At 36.8% G+C, this 22,601-nt stretch overlaps 1 protein-coding gene across 4 annotated transcripts in view; it reads right to left on the bottom strand.

Annotated features, from left to right (window-relative positions):
• Window positions 1–22,601, bottom strand: part of LOC150099977 (kinesin heavy chain-like) — a 306,528-nt gene that overhangs the window by 122,730 nt on the left and 161,197 nt on the right. For all 4 annotated transcript variants that reach the window (XM_090402371.1, XM_090402373.1, XM_090402372.1 and 1 more), the window contains exon 8: window positions 10,243–10,367. In XM_090402371.1, the coding sequence (XP_090258497.1) occupies window positions 10,243–10,367 (125 nt within the window). The remainder of the gene's footprint in view (window positions 1–10,242; window positions 10,368–22,601) is intronic.

The following is a 22,601-nucleotide window of genomic DNA, read 5'->3' as shown; positions in this document are numbered from 1 at the left end:
GCAATGGATTTGAGCTGTGGATTTGGCAATGGATTTTGAGCTGTGCTAAAAAAAAAAAAGGTTTTTAAACAGTGTATAGTGTGACTTCTGTTGCGAACTGTGCTACTTTTTTTTTCAGTAATATAAGTGGTGCTGCTTTTGGAGTTTAGTTGTTGTTTATATTGTGTTATTTTTGGGTTGCCGAGAAGGCAAGGTGGGAATCGGACACATCTACAGTGGAAGAGAAGAAGAAAAGTTTTTGTATTTAGTTATTTAGTATAGTAAAGCATTTAGTATTTAACATTTAGTTGTAGTAGTTCCTCGGCACTATTTGAATGATGACAGCAGCTGCAGCTCAAATTAGAAATGGCGTGCACACCAAGTCCTCCCCTATTTAAGGACTCTATTTTGCATAACATACTACAGGATTTTGTGGCATGCAGTGCTTGTGGTATGTATGAATCCCAGCAGTTGAATATGTGGCGGGTGAGAGAAGGGGAAATGGGAGGAACTTAGTAAGCTAGATTTTATAATAACTGACCTCGTTGCATCAGGGGCTGAAGAATCTCAACCTAGAGAGATGAGTAGTGTGATTGAGGATGAGAATAACGAGCTGAATATGAATGAAAAAATAAGAATGGGGAGTGTGGAAGGCTTGAATGATTGTGAAGTTTTCGGAGATTGTTTGATTGGGAGCATGAATGGCGAGCAAGAGTGGCTAACTTGCAGAGAGATGAGCTGAAAGAGGAGGTGGAATGTCTCGGGAATGAGATGAGAAGTATGAAAGATGAGATTAGGCAAATCAGAGTAGGAGTGAGAGAGAGTTATGGGAATGATAGAAGAGGAGAGAAAATAGAAACAGTAGAAGAGAGGGAATGAGAGAGAGTTATGGGAATGATAGAAGAGGAGAGAATAGAAACAGAAGAGAGGGAATGAGAGAGTTATGGGAATGACAGAAGAGGAGAGAATGGAAACAGTTGGAGAGAGGGAATGAGAAGAATTCAAGGGAGTGCTGAAACCAAGGATAGAGTGATGCCAGGACAGCAGGTAATTAGGGGAACACAGAGAGAAAGAGTCAGAGGAGAGAGAGAGAGAGTGAGGGATGCAGGTGAGCAATCAAGGAATAGAGTGGTAAGAGGTATGATGTATGGAGACTCGATGATCTGTGGTGTGCAAGATAGGATGCCAGAGGAGTGTTTGCCTGGAGGAACAATAGAAAGTGTAGCTATGGCAATTAAGAGAGGTGAAAGGATGGATGAGATGATTGTGATGGTGGGCCCGAATGACTTGAGAGGCAGTGTAAATCAGGTGGCAAGAGATCTGAGATTCATGCTTGAGGTTGTACAGAAGAAAATGCAGAGAGAAAAGGCAGCATGTGTGTGTGTGTGTGGTACTCAGGTATGATAATGACGAGCTGAGCAGAAGAGCAGTAATAATGAATAGCATAATAGCCAGAATGTGTCAGAAGAGAGGATTGGAATATGTGGATGCTTGAAGGGCATTTGAGGACAGAAAGGAGCCGTATGCGAGAGATCACTTGCATTTGAACGAGGAAGGATGTAGGAATCTGGAGAGATTGCTGTTTTCTGAACGAGTCAGTGTGTCAATGCAGGGAAACTAGATTTCCCTGCAGGTGGATGGTAGCAGGGGTAGCCTCTTGTGGGAATGGGTATTTGGGGGAAGGGGATGACATCAGGTAACAATGAGTATAGTGGAGTCTGGAGGAGGGGGATAATGATAGGTATAGAAACAGTGACATTTTTATGCTTTATACTAATGTCAGGAGTATCTAGAATAAAGAAAATGAATTGGTGGCACTGATAGCATCAGCTTGGGCAAAGATTATTGGGATCTCTGAGACGTGGTTGACGGAAAATGATATAATAACAGAAATAGAAGTAGCAGAGTACAGAATTTTTCTGCAGGGATAGAAAGGGAAAACACAGTGGTGGATTACTGCTTATGATAAGTGATGACTTTGTCCTCTAAGAGTGGAGGCTTTGGAAGGCAGTAACACTAATGGTTTTGAAAGCATTTAGTGTGAGGTAGAGGTGAACAAGACAGAATATTTAGTGGGATGTTGCTACAAGCCAAGGAGCACAGAGGGTGGAGAGCAGGAGATGTTTAGGCAGTTGAGCTTGGCAAGGCAAGTGCAAGAAGAATGATTGTTATAGGAGATTTTAACTACAGCAGTATAAGCTGGGAAGAGGAAAGAAGTTGAGAAAATGCATGTAGTAATAGGGGAATGGAATTTCTGGAATTCTTGAGAGACAAATGTCTTAGGCAACATGTAATAGAGGGAACAAGAGGTTCAAGAGTTGGATTTGGTCATAGCATCAGAAGAGCTGATAATAACTGAGATGACATCTAACCTCCCTGTTGGAGAGAGTGACCATGTGGTTTTGACTTGGAAGATGAATAGACATGCAGGAGTATCAAAGAAAAGGGAACATATGTGGAATTATAAAGGCATGTGATTATAATAGTCTTAGATATCAACTTGGGGCAGTTCCATGGAGGTCAAATTGGAATGCTGGGATATCATTAATGCTTGGGAAATTTCGAAGGAATATTTGTTAGCAACAATAGTAAGCTGCATCCCACGAGTGAAGAAGAAGAAGAGGACACAATTTGGTGTAAAGTGGATGACAAACAATATCAAACAGGAACTGCAGGTGAAAAAGAGGTTAGTTATGGAAGAGATATAAGGAGAGGGGGGGGGGAGAGCAGATGCATGAAGAATATAAGCCTCAGACCAGGAGAGTGACTAATATGGTAAGGAAGGTGAAACTGGAATATGAGAAGAGACTGGCACTAAGATCCAAAGATAATCCTAGGGAATTTTTTAGCTATGTGGCCAGTAGGAGGAGAAATGATTGTGGAAGAATGACATCGTGGGATAAAAATGGGAATAGAGTGACTGATGCAGAAGACATAGTGGAGTTGTTCAATGAACACTTTATGGAGTCTTTCATCCTGGAGAAGTAAGTTTTAATACTAGAGGGACAAAGCAGGTTTAGAGCTGCAAGAGGAGAGTGTGTTCCAAATACTGAGTACCCTGGATGTCGGTAAAACTGTGGGACTGGATGGTATTTCACATGAGTTTTGAGAGAATGTGATAAAGAACTGACAGCTCCTTTGACCCGGCTTTTCAATGAAAGTCTGGCTATAGGAAAGGTGCCCAGGGAATGGAAGGAAGGTAAGATAGTGCCATTGCAAAGGGCGGTAGCAGACTAGATGTGTCTAACTATAGGTCAGTTTGTGTTTCATCAGTAGTTGTTAAGATCTCAGAGAAATTAGTAAGGGATCATATACAGCATTGGGCAAATGAAGGGTAACGTTATCTGTAAGAGTCAACATGGATTTGTTAAGGGGTGCGCTTGCTTTAGTAATACGATTGCCTTTTATAATAAAGTGACAAGAGCAGTTGATGAGGGAAAGGCATATACTGCCATTTTTTTTGGATTTTGCCAGGGTGCATGATAAGCTGATATTTAAATTGCAGCACATGGGTTTAGATGTTGGGTTAGTCAACTGGATTCTGGATTGGCTGTCTGGTAGGTATCAGAGAGTTGTGTATGGTGGGGCAGTATCAAGGAGGAAGAAGGTTACTGGGGCCTGTATTGTTTAACCTTTATATCAATGACATTGACAATGAATTGCAGGGGGATATTCAGTTGTTTGCAGATGATGTGAAACTGGGAAGGGTTATTAGTAATAGTGTAGATGCAGCAGCCCTGAAAGAGGATTTGAATAAACTAGACAGATTGGCAAATGAATGAGGGTATCAGTTTAATGCAGCAAAATGTAAAGTCTTGAAGTTTGTGAAACATCGATGTTAGGCTGCATACTTGATTGGAGGAACTGTACTTGAGGAAGTAGAGGAAAGAAGAGATCTGAGAGTGATGATTGATAGAAAACTGAAATTCAGGGAACATATTGCAAAAGTGGTGAAGGTAACCCAGATGATTGCTGCAATAATGAGAAGAAGCAAAGATAATCTGCAAAGATAAAATAGTTATCATTCCATTGTAGAAGACCCTGATCAGACCACACTTAGACTATTGTTTTGAAATTTCATCTCCTGGATTTCTAGGGGATAAATTAACTGTGGAAGGAATACAGAGGGAGATAACAAAGATGGGTTCAGGACTGTACAATGTTAGTTATGAGGATCGGCTGAGGGAATGTGGACTGCAGAATTTGCTAGATAGAAGAAGGAAGAGTGATATGATCAAGACTTCTGTTCAGAGGTAGTTAACAGGGTTGACACTGGAGAGTTCTTTTGCTTGGTGGAACAGTGAGAAGGAGCGATGACAAGGGTCAACCTGGAAGTTGCAAAAGAAAGCTGTGAGCAAGAGAGTGAGGAGTGGTTTCTTCCCATTGAGGGTGCTGAACCGTGGAAAGCATTGCCTGATAGAGTGGTGAGAGCAAGAATGGTCAATAAGTTCAGGGAGTGGTATGATAGACTTTTGTGTTTCCTTGGAAGGTCCTCCTACAAGAGTCTTTTGACCCTGAATAATAATAATAATAATAATAATAATAGTGTAATTCTCCAGCTATTTCATAAATTTGACTGCCAAGGAGTTTCCATTATAAATTTTATGGTAGCATCTAAAGTTACAAGATTTGCTTCAATCTGGCATGGCACAGCTACTGTTATACCACTAACTTTAATCTTTCAAGCATGGACAGTAAACGTTACAATGATTCTTGGAATCTAAATACAAGTCAATTTCTTTGCCAAATTCTGCTACAATACACTTTTGTAAAATACTTATAATTTTTGGTTGGTGAGACTCTAAAAATTTTTAACGAACTTAATTTTTCTTATTTTTTTATAAGAGGAGATAAACAATTGTGATTCAGATCATGAGGAAGAGTACTTGTAAAACTATTTTCTATAATTACACCACCACCACCCACATTATCATCATCATTCATATCATCCTTTTCCTGTTCAGAAACAGGAAACTAAAAAACTGAGATTTTCTTCAGTCATTATCATCATCAAATTCTTGACATGTACCATCAAGGGGTGTACATGATATTATGATAGTACTACATGAAGTACTTTCATCATTACTAACTGCTATCAACAATTTTCCTCCAAATCAATCTGTTATCTGTCAAGACTTCAACTTTATCAGATCTTATATTTCTGTCTTTTAAGGCACTTTTTATCATATCAATCCACCTATATCTTGGTCTTTTTCCTACCAACCTGGCAGAGAAGACTTGTTTTGCTAATCTTTCCTCGCCATTCTGTTTAAGTGACCATACCACCTGAGATTAGCTCTTCTAATGCATTCCTGGATGCTGACAATGTCTAGTTCTTTCCTAATATCCTCATTTTTAATATGATATTGCCACTGATGCCATCTGTTCATGCCGCTAATCTTTCTCAGGACTCTCATATCTGCGGTCTCTAGTCTTTGGTCAAGTGTTTTACTTCTGACCCAGCTCTCAGATCCATAAGTTAAAACTGGTTTGAACACTGTCTTGTATATAGCTAATTTAGTATTTTGACAAATTTCCTAATTATTCCATATAAATTTATTCATTAGACTTCCTACCATACTGGTTTTGTTGATTCTGTTGTCTATTTCCATATTTAATTTACCGTCTTCATTAAAAATTATGCCCAAGTTTTACTTGTTCAATAGGTTCTCCATTCACAAAGTTGATGTTTTCAATGTTTCTGCATATTTTCATTGTCTTGGTCTTGTTTTATTACTGATTTTCATACCAAATTAATTACAACAGTTATTCAATTTAGTCAGGGATTCTATCAGACTTGTACTGGATTTATTTAAAAGTATAACATCATCTACATAAAGTAAAGAGCTGAGATTAACATCTCCAATTTTGATATCAGGTTTAATACCACTTTCCTTCGTAATGTGATCCATATAGATAATGAAAAACAGAGGGGATAATGTACACCCTTAACTGACACCAGATTTAATATCAAACCATATTCATGTACTTCCTTCTTGGAATCTAAATATAAATACAGATCTTTTTTATATTCCCATGATTTCTCAACTATTTGTCATAAATTGAAATTGTGATCCTGACAGCCTCTATTTGGCCTGAATCCAGCTAAAGAAGGCAAAGTTGTGTTTCACCAACCTTGCCTTCTACAATCCTTTTCAACTGTTTCTTAAGTATATCTGCATATATCTTACCAGGAACACTCAGTAGAGAAAAACTTCTGTAATTCTCACATACAGTTTTATTTTCCTTTTTGCATATGGATACTATGAGAGCGCACTACTCATGCAATTCATTCCTCTGTCCAGGCCTTCTGAACTGATTTTCAGTGCAGTCACTTTAGCTTTTACACCTCGATACTTGAGCATTTCTGGTCAAATATCAACTCCTGCTGCTGCCTTTCCAAATTTCAGGCTTTTAATGGCTTTTTCTACTTCAAGTATAGATGTGCATTCCTGATTGCATGCCTGTTAAGTGTTTTTTTACCACTTTGCTGTCACTGCTTGTTTCATTTAGCAATTTTTTGAAGTTGCTCCATACATCAAGGATATCTTTTTCTCCACTTTTCATGTCACCTTTATCATCTCTAAATCCTTTTACAGCACTCTTGGAGAAAGTAGTGAGGGACCATATACAGCATTGGGCAGATGAGGATAATGTTATCGGTGAGAGTCAACATGGATTTGTAAAGGGGCGCTGTTGATTTAGGAATATGCTAGCCTTTTATGATAAAGTTACAAGAGCATTAGATGAGGGAAAGGCATATACTGCCATTTTCTTATACTCAGCAAAAGCATTTGACAGGGTGCCACATGATAAGCTGATATTAAAGTTTCATCACATGGGTCTGGATGTCAGATTGGCCAACCGAATTCAGGATTGGCTGTCCGATAGGTATCAGAGAGTTGTGTATGGTGGGACAGTTTCAAATAGGCAGAGGGTTACAAGTGGGATCCCAAAGGGCTCAGTACTGGGACCTATATTGTTTAACCTTTATATCAATGACATTGTCAGTGGATTGCAAGGGGATATTCAGTTGTTTTCGGATGATGCGAAGCTGGGAAGGATTATTACTAATAGTGCAGATGTGGTAGTCCTGCAAGAGGATTTGAATAAGCTAGATAGATGGGCAAATGAATGGGGGATGTCAGTTTAATGCAGCAAAATGTAAGGGCTTGAGGTTTGGAAAACATCGATGGGATGCTGCATATTCTATGGGAGGAGTTATACTGGAGGAAGTAGAGCGAGACAAGAGACCTAGGGCTGATGATTGATAGAAACCTGAAATTTAGGGGACATATTCCAAAGGTTGTGAAGGTAACACGGAGGATTGCTGCAATTATGAGAAGGACATTGACCTGCAAAGATAAAATGGTTATTATCTTTGCAGGTCAGTGTCAATGAGACTTATCATTCCATTGTATAAGTCTCTGATCAGAGCACACTTATACTATTGTTCTCAGATTTGGTCCCCAGGATTTGAAGGGGATAAATTAACTGTGGAAAGGGTACAAAGGCAGATAACAAAGATGGTTTCAGGACTGTACCATGTTAGTTATGAGGATACGTTGAGGGAATGTGGACTGCAGAGTTTGGGGGATAGAAGAAGGAGAAGTAATATGATTGAGACTTTTAAACTATTGAGAGGTAGTTACAGGGTTGACACTGGGGAGTTCTTTCACTTGGTTGAACAGCAGGAAGGAGTCATGACAAGGGTGAGAGAGAGTGAGGAATGGTTTCTTTGCATGGAGGGTGATTGAACCATGGAATGCATTGCCTGATGGAGTAGTGAGAGCGAGAACAGTCAATGCGTTTAAGGAGTGGTATGATAGACTTTGTGTTTCCTAGGAGGGACCTCCCTCGATGAGTCTTGATAGACTTGTGTTTCTTAGAAAAGACCTCCCGCGATGAGTCTTTTGACTCCATGGAGGCCTGAATAATAATAATAATAATAAAGTCTTCCCATGATTTCTGTTTAGCTGGTTTTACACAATTTGTCTCTATAGATTTGTCTCTGTATTCTCTAAAAGCACAAGCTGCCTTATTCACCTTTCGACATGCTTTCTCATTTTCCTTCATTGCTTGTTTAACTTCTTGTGTCCACCATGGAGTTCTCATTTTTCTATCTTTCCAGACAACCTCACCACATGTCTTCTAGTTTAATCAATCAATGTTATCTTCATAGCTTGCAAATGAATCTCCAAGGTTTCATTCATATTCAAACTCTCATTTTTGATTGAATAATGTTTGTGTATGTCTACAGTTCACATCTGTGAGCTGCTCAACTTTTATTTGCTTTAAAATTTTCTTACATGTTTTTCTTTTCAATATGAAATTCAATTTTATCCTCCTCAAGACTAAATGGTAATCACTTCCAATTTCAAATCCTCTGTACACCCTAGTGTCCTGCATCTGTGAGAAAACATCACTATCAACAATAACATAGTCAATGAGAGTTTTCTTATTCCTTGCCTCTTCTCTCCATGTGAATTGATGCACATTTTTATGCTGGAACATTGTGTTAGTAATAACCAGTCCATGTCCTGAGGAGAAATCCAACAGGTATTTGCCATTATTATTAGCTTTTCTCTTTTTCTCCAAACTTTCCCAAATATTTTTGATTGTCTAACAATCATTTTACTCTGCTTTTTAGCTCCCCAACAAGGACCAACTTTTCCTTTTTCATTGTGTCAGTTGCTTTCTCTAAAGCCTCAAAAAATTCCTTCACTTCTACCTTATTATTATTATTATTATTATTATTATTATTATTATGTGACACCTCCAGGAAGTCCAAAGACTCATCAAGGGAGAGTTTGCCAACAGCATCGAACAATTGAACCCTTTCAACTACTAACCATGCTCAAACTTGCTTAACTTTTTAACTGAGCCATTAATAGCAGAGGCTCTACCAATCAACCAACCTTTTTTGGCAAAGGCTGTCGATTGGTAGAGCATTATTACTACCCCAAGACCTCATGGAGTCAAAGACTCATCTGGGAAGTCCCATTATCACACACACACACAGCTCATCATACTGTGTCTTAAACACAATCAAATTCCTTGCAGACACCACACTCTCAGGCAAGGCATTCCAATCATTTACAACTCTACACGAAAAAAACCTGCCTCTCACTCCCCTACTCACACCCTCTTTATACAGTTTCCAGGGCCTCTGGTTCTCCCCTGATCTCCCATTATTTTTTTTTCTGTAGAACTTCTCCAGCATTGATCCTATAACAACCCTTACCAACTTGTAGGTCTCTATCATATCGTCCCCTCTTACTTCTGTCCACCAGACTCTGAAAATTACTTCTTCTCAATCTTTCCTCATACTCGACATTCCAGAGGTCGGAAACTACCTTAGTAAGTCACCTTTACCCTTTCCAACATTTCTTCATCCTTCTGAAAACCAGGTGACCAAATCTGGTCACCTGGTTTTCAGAACCTTAGTAGAACCTTCTGTGGGATCAAAGACACAAATGAGTCTCATTGTCCAGTTCTCCATTCTGATATATGCCCACATCACTCTACTTGATATTGCTTGCTATTCAAGAATATTTGCTTTGTATTTTGTGTTGAATACTATAGCTGCTACTCCTTTTCCCTGATTGTTAGTGCCTGAATATAACATTTTGTATTTATTGGTTAGATAGATCTCACCGGTTTTTGTCTTTTTTGTTTCAGTCACCCCTATTATATTGATCTGGTACTGATCCAATTCCTCAGCCATCTCCATTTTTTTTGCCATTCAGGCTTCTTATGTTAATAGTACCAGTCTTTAACTCTGGTGATGTTGAGTCGGGGTGTGTTTCAGGATTTTTTCCAGTAGCTGATTTTTCGCTGTTCGCCCTGGTTTCCTGGCAAAAACAATGGGGGTGGGGGCCTTGTTTAACTGGGCAATGTCCCAGCGGGCATGAATTCCAAACTGCCAGCCCATCTTTGTTCATTCAGTGGAGATCTCCTCTCAGTTATATAGCTTTGACCCTTAAATACTTCATTTAAGGACTCATTAATTTTAAATAGCAGAATACCCAACAGTCTTATTCTGAAAAATTATCAAATCTGTAGAATACTATAGCTGACTCTCATTATAACAAATATAATAAACTCATCATTAGAATAAACTACCAAAAATTGCTGACTAAAGCTCCACAAGCACAGTGCTTTTCAAAACCATCAGTATCACTAAACAAACTGTGAGTTTGCTATTTTGAAAGTCAACTATATAATTTAATATTGAGAAGTTGATTCAATAAACATAACTACCTTTAAACTTCCTGCTAAATCCACTAGATAAAGTTTTCCATTTAGCAGTTTCTGAGTGTCCAGTTTTTCTTGTCTTACACTTATTAGAACTACACTATGACTGTGAGAAGAGTGACCATTTAAATCTTTTAAAAAAAGAAGTAAATAAAAAACATACATGAAATAATGTTTTTGATAATGATTTAGGAAATTATTATTATTTTATACTGAAATAACGAGAATTTTCCATTTTCTATCCCCCCCCCTCGATTAAAATAAAACTTTCTATATTTAAAATATTTCTATATTTAAAATAAAAGTTCTATATTTTCAGGCAAATAATACAAAAAACAATAAAAACTATAATGCACTTCAAAAATTCTAGACAGTATATGCATGGTCAGTAGAATGATGTAATTGTTTTCACCTTGACATCATTGTAAGCTAGACCCTGAATAAAAATGACATGTACTTGCTTTCCATTTCTGGAATTCTTGTTCTGCAAAATAATAATGTAAAATATAGGATGAATATCTGATTCATGTCAAACATTGCACATGATCAGAGTTTATACATTAAAACATGGTTCATGTGAAGTTAACTAGAAACTCTATTAGTTTTATGAGGCAAAAGACCCAATTCATCAGGAGCCTACTGATGTTACAAAAAAAGATTTAAAAAACACCACAGAGGCCAAATAAACTTTAGGTAGTGAAAGACTCAATGGATTAAAAAATTAAACTAGACAATGAAACACAACAAGAGGGGAGAACTATGTTGTACTGTAACATTCTGTAACATAATGTGTGTGTGTGTGTGTGTGTGTGTGTGTGTGTGTGTGTGTGTGTGTGTGTGTGTGTGTGTGTGTGTGTGTGTGTGTGTGTGTGTGTGTGTGTGTGTGTGTGTGTGTGTGTGTGTGTGTGTGTGTGTGTGTGTGTGTGTGTCATACCCCTTGACTGGGGATGTCAGATTCTTAAATACAGGCTTTTAAATCAAATGTAAACAAGTTTCTCCTTTCCCAACCCCCATACACAGTACTAATATACTATAGGCTGATTAACCAACCTTTCATGTGTGGGCTCAACATTCAAAAAAATAAAAATTAAAAAATTAAAAAAAACTTGGTGCAATATTAACCCACGTCTTTTATTGCACTGAGCATGGGTACATATCATTTCCAATGTTTCCTTGAATTTTCTTATAAACTAGGTATACTCAAAGTAAGGTTTGGTTTTTTAAAACACTACTGGATGATTGTTACTGGCTGTGTGAAAGGTATATCTAGGTGTATTTAGTGAATGTACATTGCCCTTGTGTCAGAAGCAGATGTGACTGTTCAAACAATAGTGCTCACTTTGCTAAGATTTATCAATCTTGTGTATGTAATATAGTGCACAATGCTGCTACTACATTGAATGAAGAGATGCATGAGAAGAAGACCCTAACCTGGATAAGAATTTGTCAAAGGAACTGGGATATATCCCAGGAATAACAGAATAACTGGACCCTTGCCATGTTGGTATGATTTGAGTCTTAGCTCAGGAAAGATCTCACAGGAATGGAGAGAATATATGATAATCCCATTGCATAAGGGTGGTGCAAAGACTAATGTGTCTGACTACTGACATATCAGTATCTTGGGAATGGTTGTAAAGATTTTAGAGAAGTTGGAAAGAATTCACATACAGAAATGGATTAGATGAGTTGGATAAAAGGAATGGATAGACTGTGATAATGTTGGACATTGCTAAGACATTTCATAGGCTGTTGCATAAAATGAAAAATATAGGATTGGAATATATAAACTGTTGACTTGTAAAAGAATGATTGATAGACAGATATCAGAAAGTGATATATGGTGGGTGTGAGTCCACCAGATTTAAGGTGACCAGCAGTGTACCCCAGGGATTAGTTCTCAGACCATTTTTGTTTATTAATGATACTGTAAAGGGCAATGTCAATTTTGTCAATCAATCAATGTCAATGAAATACAAAGAAACTGGGGAACCTAAGACAGATACTATGGAAATAGCATATGACAAAGATACCTTAAACCCTCCAGGGAGGATATCTCCTGATCCTTCATATCTGAAAACCAAGAATTTCCTCTCAAGGCTTGCAACTTGGAATGTAAGGTCCTTATATGAAGCTGAGAAGTTAATAACCTTATACAAGAACTTGAAGCAATGAAAATTGACATTGCTGGTATTAGTGAAGTCAAATGGACTAATAGTGGAATAATAAACAGAAAGAGCCATTCAATTATATACTCATGTGGAGACAGTCATAGGAATGGAGTAGCATTTGTACTAAAAAATAAGATTGTGCAATCCTTACTTAGATTTTGGCCCATAAGTGACAGGATAATTGCATTAAAAATTGCAGCTCAACCTTTTAATATTTTTATTGTCCAGATATATGCACCTACTTCTGATTACCCAGATGAAGATGTAGAATGTTTCTATGAAGGCATTCAAAATGCACTAAACAACGCTAAATCAGATGACATAACTATCATTATGGGAGATCTAAATACTAAAGTAGGCTCAGAAAAGATCTCTTCCTGCATGGGAAACCAGGGCCTGGGACATAGAAATCCAAGAGGAGAAAGTTCAATACAGTTCTGTGAAGAAAACAATCTGGTAATAACAAATACTTTATTTAGCCCACCTTCTAGAGGACTTTACACATGGAAAAGCCCGGAGACAGCTGTAGGAACCAGGCTGACTATATAATGATTAAAAAAAGATTCCGGAATAACATCTTACAAGCCAAAACATACACAGGGGCTGATATTGGATCACATCACAACCCTGTGGGCATTAAAGCAGCAATAAAATTAAAGAAAACAATGAAACCTATAAACATAGATAAATGTGATCTTGGCTCCCTTAAAAATCAAGAAATACAAGATAAGTTTTTGAAGGAACTGGCACAATCCACTGCTGTTAATATTCCTGATCCCACCAAGTATCCTTACCCTAAAAATGAGATTGAGGATAGATGGCAGAAATTTAAAGAGGACATAAAAAAGGCAGTAAAACAAACAATGAAAGAATGACAAGATACTGAAAATGACAGAGGAAAGAAAGAAACAAAAATCGTCCTGAATGCAAGAAATTAAACAAGGAGATCAGGAAAGAATGTAGAATTGCAAAAGAACTATGGCTCAACAACAAATGCAAGGAAATTGAACTTTTGGACAAAAAGCACAAAACCAGAGAACTTCATGAAAAAGTTAGGGAGCTAACTAGAAATCTTGCAAGAGAGTAGGCTCTCATTGCATTGAAGATATCAGTGGAAACATCCTAATGGAGAAAGACAAAATAAGGGAGATAGATGGGTAGAGTATTCAAAGGAGCTCTACAATCATGATAGAAGAATAGATAAGCTGATGCAAGAAGATTTGAAGAGGCCTACTATTCTTACCTGGGAAGTAACAAATGCCATTAGGAAACTGAAACCAGGAAAAGCTCCAGGAATGGATGGAATTATGGCAGAATATCTAAAGGCTTTAGATGATAAGGCTATAAGATCACTGACTGAGATATGTAACAAAATTTATGAAACTGGACACCTGCCAAAAGATTTTCAGCACTCGACATTCCTACCAATACCTAAAAAATTGAAGACAATCAAGTGTGAAGAGTACAGAACAATCAGTCTGATCAGTCAGATAGCAAACGTTCTGTTATATATCATCCTAGAAAGAAATAAACATAAAATCAAATTGGAAATTAATGAAACACAATCTGGTTTTCAGGAAAATAAAGGAACTAGAGAAGGACTCTTCAACATTAGAATTATTATAGAAAGATACCTGGAGAAGCAGAAAGAAGTCTACTTATGTTTTATTGACTACACAAAGGTCTTTGACAATATACAACATGAACAACTAATCAAATGCATCAGAAAATTAGGAGTAGATGGTAAAGATACAAGATTACTGATAAATCTATATTGGGAGCAAATTGCCTCAATAAAAATATCAGGAGAAAACTTGGAGGAATTCCCAGTAAAGAAGGGTGTCAGACAAGGCTTTCCCCTATATTGTTTAACCTCTATACTGAAACATCTTCCTGCAATTAAAAGAATTTAAAGGAGTCAGCATAGGAGGCAGGAATATAACAACTTAAGATATGCAGACGATACAGTACTGCTAGCTGAAAATAAAAAAGATCTTCAAAACCTACTAGAAGAGGAGCTGAAACCAAGTGAGAAATATGGACTTAATTTCAACTTCAAAAAAACCAAAAGTATGCTGGTAACAAGAGAAAAAGGGAAAATACCCGATATAAATATTAAGATCAAAGGAAATACTTTACATCAAGTAGAGAGTTATATATATTTGGGTCAACTAATTACAGAGAATGGAAAGTGTGATAAGGAAATATTAAGAAGAATAGAAATTGCTAGATCAACCTTAATTAGCATGAAAAACATTCTGACCTCATGGGAAATTCACACAAAAACAAGAATTAGGCTGTCCAAATGCTAAGTACGGTTAACACTATATGGAGCAGAAACCTGGACAACATCAAAATATTGTGAAAATAAACTAAAAGCCTTTGAGATGTGGATCCTCAGAAGAATTCTTAGAGTCATCCCATGGACTGCCAAAAAAACTAATTCAGAAATATTAGAGATGATTGGAGAAGATAGGAATCTGTTGAAAACCATTAAGAAAAGGAAAACCATCTACCTTGGTCACATACTAAGGCATGAATCCCTATAAAAACACTTGTAGAAGGAATGATACAAGGAAAAAGAAGAAGAGGAAGACAAAGAACAGATTGGATTGGAAATATTAAGGACTGGACCTTTTTGTCCTATGAAGAATGTAAAAGAGAAGCACAAAACCATACATGGTGGAAGCTCATGGTAGTCAACCTCCTGGAAGGAGATGACATCTGACAAGACAAGACAAAGGGTGATGTTCAATTATTTACTGATGATGCAAAGACACACAGAGAAATCAGAGATGCTACTGATATATAGCATTACTGATATACAAGGTGATTTGAATAGGCTAGAAATGTCGGCAATTGATAATGGCTATCAATTCTATGTTTGGAAGTGTAAAGTTACGCACTTTGGCATGATGAGATTTCCAATACATATCATATTTGCAGAGTTATTATTATTATTATATATAGGCATTGTCGTAACATTCTATTTTCATGTTGTGTTCTAATTAAACCATCTTGTTTCGAGTCACTCTTATAAATAAAACAACTAATTGCGAATTGATCACCGATCCAAAAGTAGGGAAATTTATAATTATACTGCGCCACCCTATTTCCAGATTAGTCTATATAAAATAGTAGGATCAATTCTTAATTAAGTTAGCAGTCTTCTCATTAGGCCGAATTAAATAAAATTCTCCAACGCTTTAACTGAACTACTGTTAATCGCGCTTCACTACTCTAAACGACAGCAATAAGGTACTGATATCCATCCTTGTTTACTTTTCTGCAACTAGATAAATTCATTATATTCTTCTCAGGGCAATATAGAATTAAGACGTAATCCTAGATTAACTGGAACTAATCAGAATTTCCCATTGAATGTCCAGTTCTTTATTTATCTGATTACGACATCAATTTTCCTCTATAACAACAGCTGATTTCACTTGCAGTTGAGTATAAGATTCACTACGTTTCTTGCTTACTTCTAAACACTATGCTCTTGGATTTCTGCCCTAAAGAATTTATAATTTTCTTTCACTTCTTTGCTTATATCCTACTTTCCTTCAGGCTCCGCAAAACTCTTCCCTTTTCTTTCTATAAAATTCTTATTGCCTCCCTTTCTCCTTTCTGGTTCCAAGGTCATGCACTCTTCGACTCGTGCTTGTTTATTTCATGCATCTCCATAACAACGCATGAACGCAAACATTTCGCTAATGTAATACAATGCTCTACTACTACATAAGTGATTATATAACGTTAAATTTTCACAAATAACAATAAACAGAATATTTGAGCTACTTAATCAGCTCTTTCATTACGTATACAATTATTTATAATACACTTTTCGTTACTTTACATATATATTTTAGTTATCATAAATTTCTACACATATTATTATTTAATAAATTAATAGTAGGTTAAGTTTAGAACAAATATTTAAATAGTAATTCTTAATTAAGGAACAATAAATAATTTTTATACAAATTATGATTAATATATAATAAGCAATGTTAAATATGAATGAAAAAAAATAAATTACACAACATAGTTTCATTCACAATTTAACAGCATGTCCATGGAGTCCAGAGACTCATTGCAGGAGATCCATTTCAAAAACATTACTCAACAATTATTAATACCTGTACAATATCTGTCATATTTTGCCTTGAAATCATTTTCATTGTTAAAACTCACAAAACTGACCCAAGAAATCTATTCCACTCATTCACCAAACAAAAAATCTAGTCCTCACTCCCTTGCTAACCACACTCTTTCTCAATTTCCATGGATGACCTCTAGTTTTCTTAACAGTATTCACGTACTGAAATATTTCATCCACATCAATTCTATAATCCCCCCCCCCAAGCAATTTATATGTCTCTATCATATCCCCTCCCCCTTAACTGTTGATCAAACAGTTTTTGTAACCTACAAATCTTCAATTTCTCTTCATATGGAGCATCGCACAGTCCTGCCACTATCTTAGTTACTTGTCTCTGAATCCACTCCACCCCATCCACATCTCCAAGAAACCAGGTGACCAGATCTGTGTGCAATAATCCAGATGAAGCTTTATCAAAGCCTTATAAAGAGGAATAATAACCTTTTTATATCTGCATGCCAGGGTGTTCTTCAATAACCAGGTAATCCTATGAGCTGTTTTAGCCACTTTGGCAATATGCCCTCTGAATTTCAATTCCCTATCCACTAACATCCCCAAATCTCTGGGGATGTTGGTGGATAGGTTCATCTAGTTCCTACAGTTCCCATCAATATGGTACACATATGGTAATCTTTTCACTCCAAAATTCATAACTTTACGCTTTGCCACATTAAAGTGGCATCCATTCTTCCTTTCCCCCCCTACTGCCGGTTTATTTAAATCATCCTGTAAAATATCAACATCATCTTTAGTGACTATTGTTCTACCTAATTTCGCATCATCTACAACAAACAACAGAATAATTCCCTTCAGATCATTTCCTATATCATTAATGAACAAATAAAATAGTAGTGGCCCAAGTACAGAGACCTGTGGCACACTACTAGTCAGGCCTTCTACAAGACTGTAAGCCTGCATAAACCACTCTCTTATCCACATCATCATACCCATTTGATGTAATTCATGCATCAGGATTCCATACAGTATACTATCACATGCCTTTGTGAAGTCCAATAGCATCACCGTGCAGCCACTACCTTTATCCAACTCAGTCGTCACTTTATTATAGAAAGTAAGTTACTGAAGCATGATCTACCCTTCACAAAGCCATTCTGCTCCCCCATACAATATCCCATTCCTGAATTTTTGCCTTTAACCAACTTCTCCAATACTTTGACCACCACCACTTCTGAAATGCTAACTGGTCTATAATTAGCTACCTCAGTCTTGGACCCACCTTTATGCAATGGAGCTATTTTTGCCTCCTTCCATTTCCTTGGGACTCAGATTAAACAATCTAATCAAAGGGACTACCAATTCCCTAGCACATTCTCATAATACACCAGTTGATATCCCATTCAAACCCGTAGCTGTATTGACATCCAGATTCTGTAATATCCTATGTACCTTGACCACATTAATCTCTGTCATGTCTGTCACTGTAATATCATCAACTGGATGATGCACTCTTGAAAAATGATTATTCAATAATTCAACTAATTTGTCTGCTTCAGTCACTTCCTACCATCTGCATTCTTCAAAATCATTCTACTGTGGTCATTCTTTCTTTTGTTTGTCACATAATGAAAGAACTCTTTCAGATTACCCTTGGCTCATTTGGCTAATCTCCTCTGATACTCCAATTTTGCCCTCTTTGTCATACCAATCACTTTTTTTTTTTTTTTTGGTCTGTGCTTTATACTGCTCATGGGCTTGCTGGTCACCTCAATCTATGAATCTCTTCCACATGCTTCTCTTTCTTTTTAACTCTTGCTTTTAACTTTTAACTTAACTTTTTAACTCATCCATGTAATTCCCAGTCTATTAATTCTCTTTACCTGTGCATTACTAATATCCTTTCCCTGAATTATATTCTCCCATGGTACCATTATGCTTAAAGTAACTGATAAAGCTAGTGATCTCAAAGTTATGGTGGATAGGAAATTGAAGTCCAATAGCAATAACTGAAAATACAACTCAGAGGATAATTGTATTGTTGAAACGAACATTGACGCATAAGGATAAGTAAGTCATTTTGCCTTTTTATAAGGCATTTACAACTGCACCTGGACACTACTGTGCACAGATTTGGACTACTGGGTTTGGAGAGGATAAAGAATCTGTGAAAAGGGTTCAAAGAGTCACAAAGATGATATCAGGATTATGGAATGCAGAGGATGGATTGAGAACATGTGGACTGCAAACACTGACAGACAGGACAAAGAAGGGTGATATGATATAATATCAGTCTATAAACTTCTGGAAGAGTGTTACAGGATATCAGCTGATGATATTTTTCATCATATGGAAGGTGGGAGAGAGGACAAGGGAGACATCCATGGAAGTAAAGTTTGTGGGCAGTTAAGAAAGGAGGTGAGAGCTATATTTTTGTTTCACAGAACTGTGAGTAAGCAGAACAGTTTGCCTGTTGAAGTAGTCAGTGCATCTAGTGCAAATGAGTTTAAGAGAAAGTATGTCATCTGGTGTGGGTGATATGACCTCTCACTGAATCCTTGACTACCTGGAAATCTCTAATAACACCACCAGAACCACAGAAACCTGAAACTCATGATTATGAGTTGCTTCAAAAATGCCTTCTAAGAAATGGAAATTCTCTTGATATCCGAGGACAAGCTATTAGTAGGAGAGTAATTATCTGAGAGGTACTGGTATTTTTTTTATAAAGAAATTACAATGTAGAATATATATTAATTAGAATAACTTAATTAATACTTCCAGTATTTCAGCAAAGTCAAATTGCTACCATCAGGGAAAAATGTACAAACTGATATGTGCATGCAAGGCACTACATTGGGTAAGTGACAATGAAGCAGGGTGTGCTTACAATCCTAATTAGTGCCCCCTAGTGAGATGGATTGGCCACTGGGCTAATGTTCTGAGGATGAGTGCTTCACAAATTCGAAACAATATCATGCACTCAAATTGTCGAGGTTTGAACAGTTTCATAATGCTGTGGCAGGTTCCAGGGAAAAGTTTCTTGAATTTGTATTTGCTACAATGGAGTAGGATGGTCTTTCTAGCATATCCTGTGGCAGGTGTCCAATGCACAATCCACAATCCTGAGTGACTATAGTGCTGTAACTGGAAGTAGTCCTTGTGCTCATTGATTCTAAAGGGACATTGCAGCTGTAAACTGTCTGTAGTAGGGCAGTTTACAACTGCAAGGTACCTGATAAATACCTGACAGTTCTAGGTACTCTGGCTGATCTTTGGGTAAGCAGATAAGAGATGCCAATTTTTGGTATGGTCAATAAGTGATTACAAGAATCTGGTGTGGTCTATATAAGTGATTGTATTTTTTTAAGATATTGGCAAGTTTTTTAGATGTGCCCCAGATATATGGAATGGTGATAGTCTTGATATAGTTTATGTTTTGGAGAGGACCTGGTCTTTTTGCTGGATTTGGTGGAGGATTATAACCAGTGGCGGCTCGTGGCTTGCAATTGTGGGGGGGAGCTGCAACTTTTGAAATACAGTCATCCCTCGAATTACGTCCATTCGAGTTATTTCTTTTCAAAGATACATCTGTGATCTCATAAGGGAATAAATAACATTTTCGGCTATATATAGAGGACCTGAACAAAAAGCACATACCCCTTATCACTGTAACTATATCGTTAAGAAGAAAGCGGAACACGATTATGACTAAGAATTCAACGCTTCTTCTTCCGGTTGGTTCATAAAATTCAAGCAGCATTTTGCACTGCATAATTGTATAAGGCTTTGATCAGGCCACATATGGATTACTGTGCACAGATCTGGTCACCTGGTTTTCAAAAAGATGAAATTGCGTTGGAAAAAGTTCAGAGGCGATTGACTAAGGTGGTTTCTGGTCTCTGGAGTGTAGAGTATGAAGACAGATTGACAAAATGCAATTTGCAGAAATTGGTGGATAGAAGGAGGAGGGGGGATATGATTGAGACATATAAGCTGTTGAGTGGTTATTACCAGATTAACGTCGGGGAGGTTTTGCACAGAATGGGTGAGGATAGCAGGAGAACAAGAGGTCATTCCTGGAAGCTGTATAAGGAGGGTGTGAGCAAGGGAGTGAGAAGCAGGTTTTTTGCATGGAGAGTGGTGAGTGATTGGAATGCTTTGCCCGAGAGTGTGGTGTGTGCAGAGACAGTGAATATATTTAAGGCACAGTATGATAAACTGTGTGTATAACAGTGGACCTCCCACAATGAGTCTTTGACTCCATGGAGGTTTTTGTAACAATAATAATAATAATAATAATGTGAAAATATATGTGAATCTGCAAGTGCTAAGAAGGCTGCCAAGGAGTTTGTGGAAAAATTGGATAAAATTATTTCAGAGGAAAATTATTTGCCACAGTAATTATTTAATATAGATGAGATGCCCTTGTTTTGGAAAAAAATGCCCGAGCTGACATTCATCCACAAAAAGCTGAAATTTATACCTAGTTTCAAAGCTCTTAATGCCTGTATTATGATTCTGTTACGGGTAATGTGGCTGGATATAAACTGAAACCATTTATGATATGGCACAGTGAGAATCCATGAATCTTCAAAAACATTAAGAAGCATACTCCCAGTTCATTATCGGAGCAATAAGAATTTGTGGATGAGTCAAAAATTGTTTGAGGATGCCTTAATCAACTGTTATGTGAATGAAATAAAAACCTATTGTGTGAAAGAAAATGTAGAATTTAAAATTTTATTAATTCTAGATAACGCTCCAGGTCATCTGTCTTGTAAGTCTTATAGCAGTGATCTTCAACAAGTTCAAGGTCATGTTTCTCCCTCCAAACACTACTTCATTGATCGAACCGATGGATCAGGCAGTTCTTGCAGTGTTTAAGGCTTATTATCTACAGACAACTTTTTCACAAGCCATTTCTACCACTGAAGGAAATGACCAGACTCTCATGCAATTCTGGAAAACATTCAATATATATCATGCTATTAAAAATATTGCTGTGGCTTGGGATGAAGTGAGCTCTCAATGTATGAGTGGCATATGGAAAAAGACATTAAAAAAATTTGTGCATGATTTTGGAAGTTTGTAATAGTGGGCCTAGCAAACAATCTGAATCTCAAAGTGAATGATGATGACATAATTCAACTCATAGAAAGTTCCCCTGAAGTGTTGACCAAAGAAGCATTGGTCAAACTGGAGGAATAACGTGTTGCAGAAGAGGAAAAACAAGAAAAGGAAGAGGGGAAAAGAGATACAAGGAGAGGTAGTTAAACAATTCACAATGAAGGGTCTTGCAGAAATGTTCTCTGCAGTTAGTGATGCTCTCAAAATGGTTGAAGACATGGACCCCAATGTTGAATTCTACTTATTAACGAAAGTACATGATGCTTTTGCTTGCTATGAACAAATTTATGATGAAAAGAAGAAGAGGAATAAGCAAAGCACATTGGAATAGTGGCGGTAACACACAGTACAGTTTTATAATAAGGTTTAAAAATTAAAATGATAGTATACTTATTATGGTTAAGTCCCTAACCCCTATAACTCTGTTGATTTAATGTATCGACTTACATCCTGCCAGATGGAATGGAACCCAGATGTAAGTCGACAGATGACTGTATACATACACACTGTAGGTTACGTGTTTGGATAAAATATCAAAATTATGGTAAAAATGTAAAAAAAATTAAACATGAAAAAATATGGTTTATTATCGATAAAATTATACAGTTTGGTATAATTCAAAATTACTTAAAAATAAAATATATTCTTCTTGTTTTGTTTCATGAAAAAATATTGTTTATTATCGATAAAATTATACAGTTTAGTATAATTCAAAATTACTTAAAAATAAAATCCATTCCTTTAATTGTAATTAAAGGAACGGATTTACAATATTTGGACATTACAATTAAAGGATTTAATTGTAAACACAGTGCTGCTAGCATCTTTTGCCCTCCTAAGTGCTACAAGATGGATTTTACTATTTTATATACAAAATAAGAGAATTGTATAGGATTGATGATGATAAAATTAAATATTACAAGCAAATATAAACAAATTAATAA

This window comes from Typopeltis vanoorti, chromosome 13 (assembly GCF_054136105.1).
Source record: "Typopeltis vanoorti isolate ZY-2024b chromosome 13, IOZ_Tvanoo_1.0, whole genome shotgun sequence".
NCBI classification, from domain to species: domain Eukaryota; kingdom Metazoa; phylum Arthropoda; class Arachnida; order Uropygi; family Thelyphonidae; genus Typopeltis; species Typopeltis vanoorti.
The sequence above is the reverse complement of the archived record's forward strand: the minus strand, read 5'-3'. Positions and strand labels throughout refer to the sequence as shown.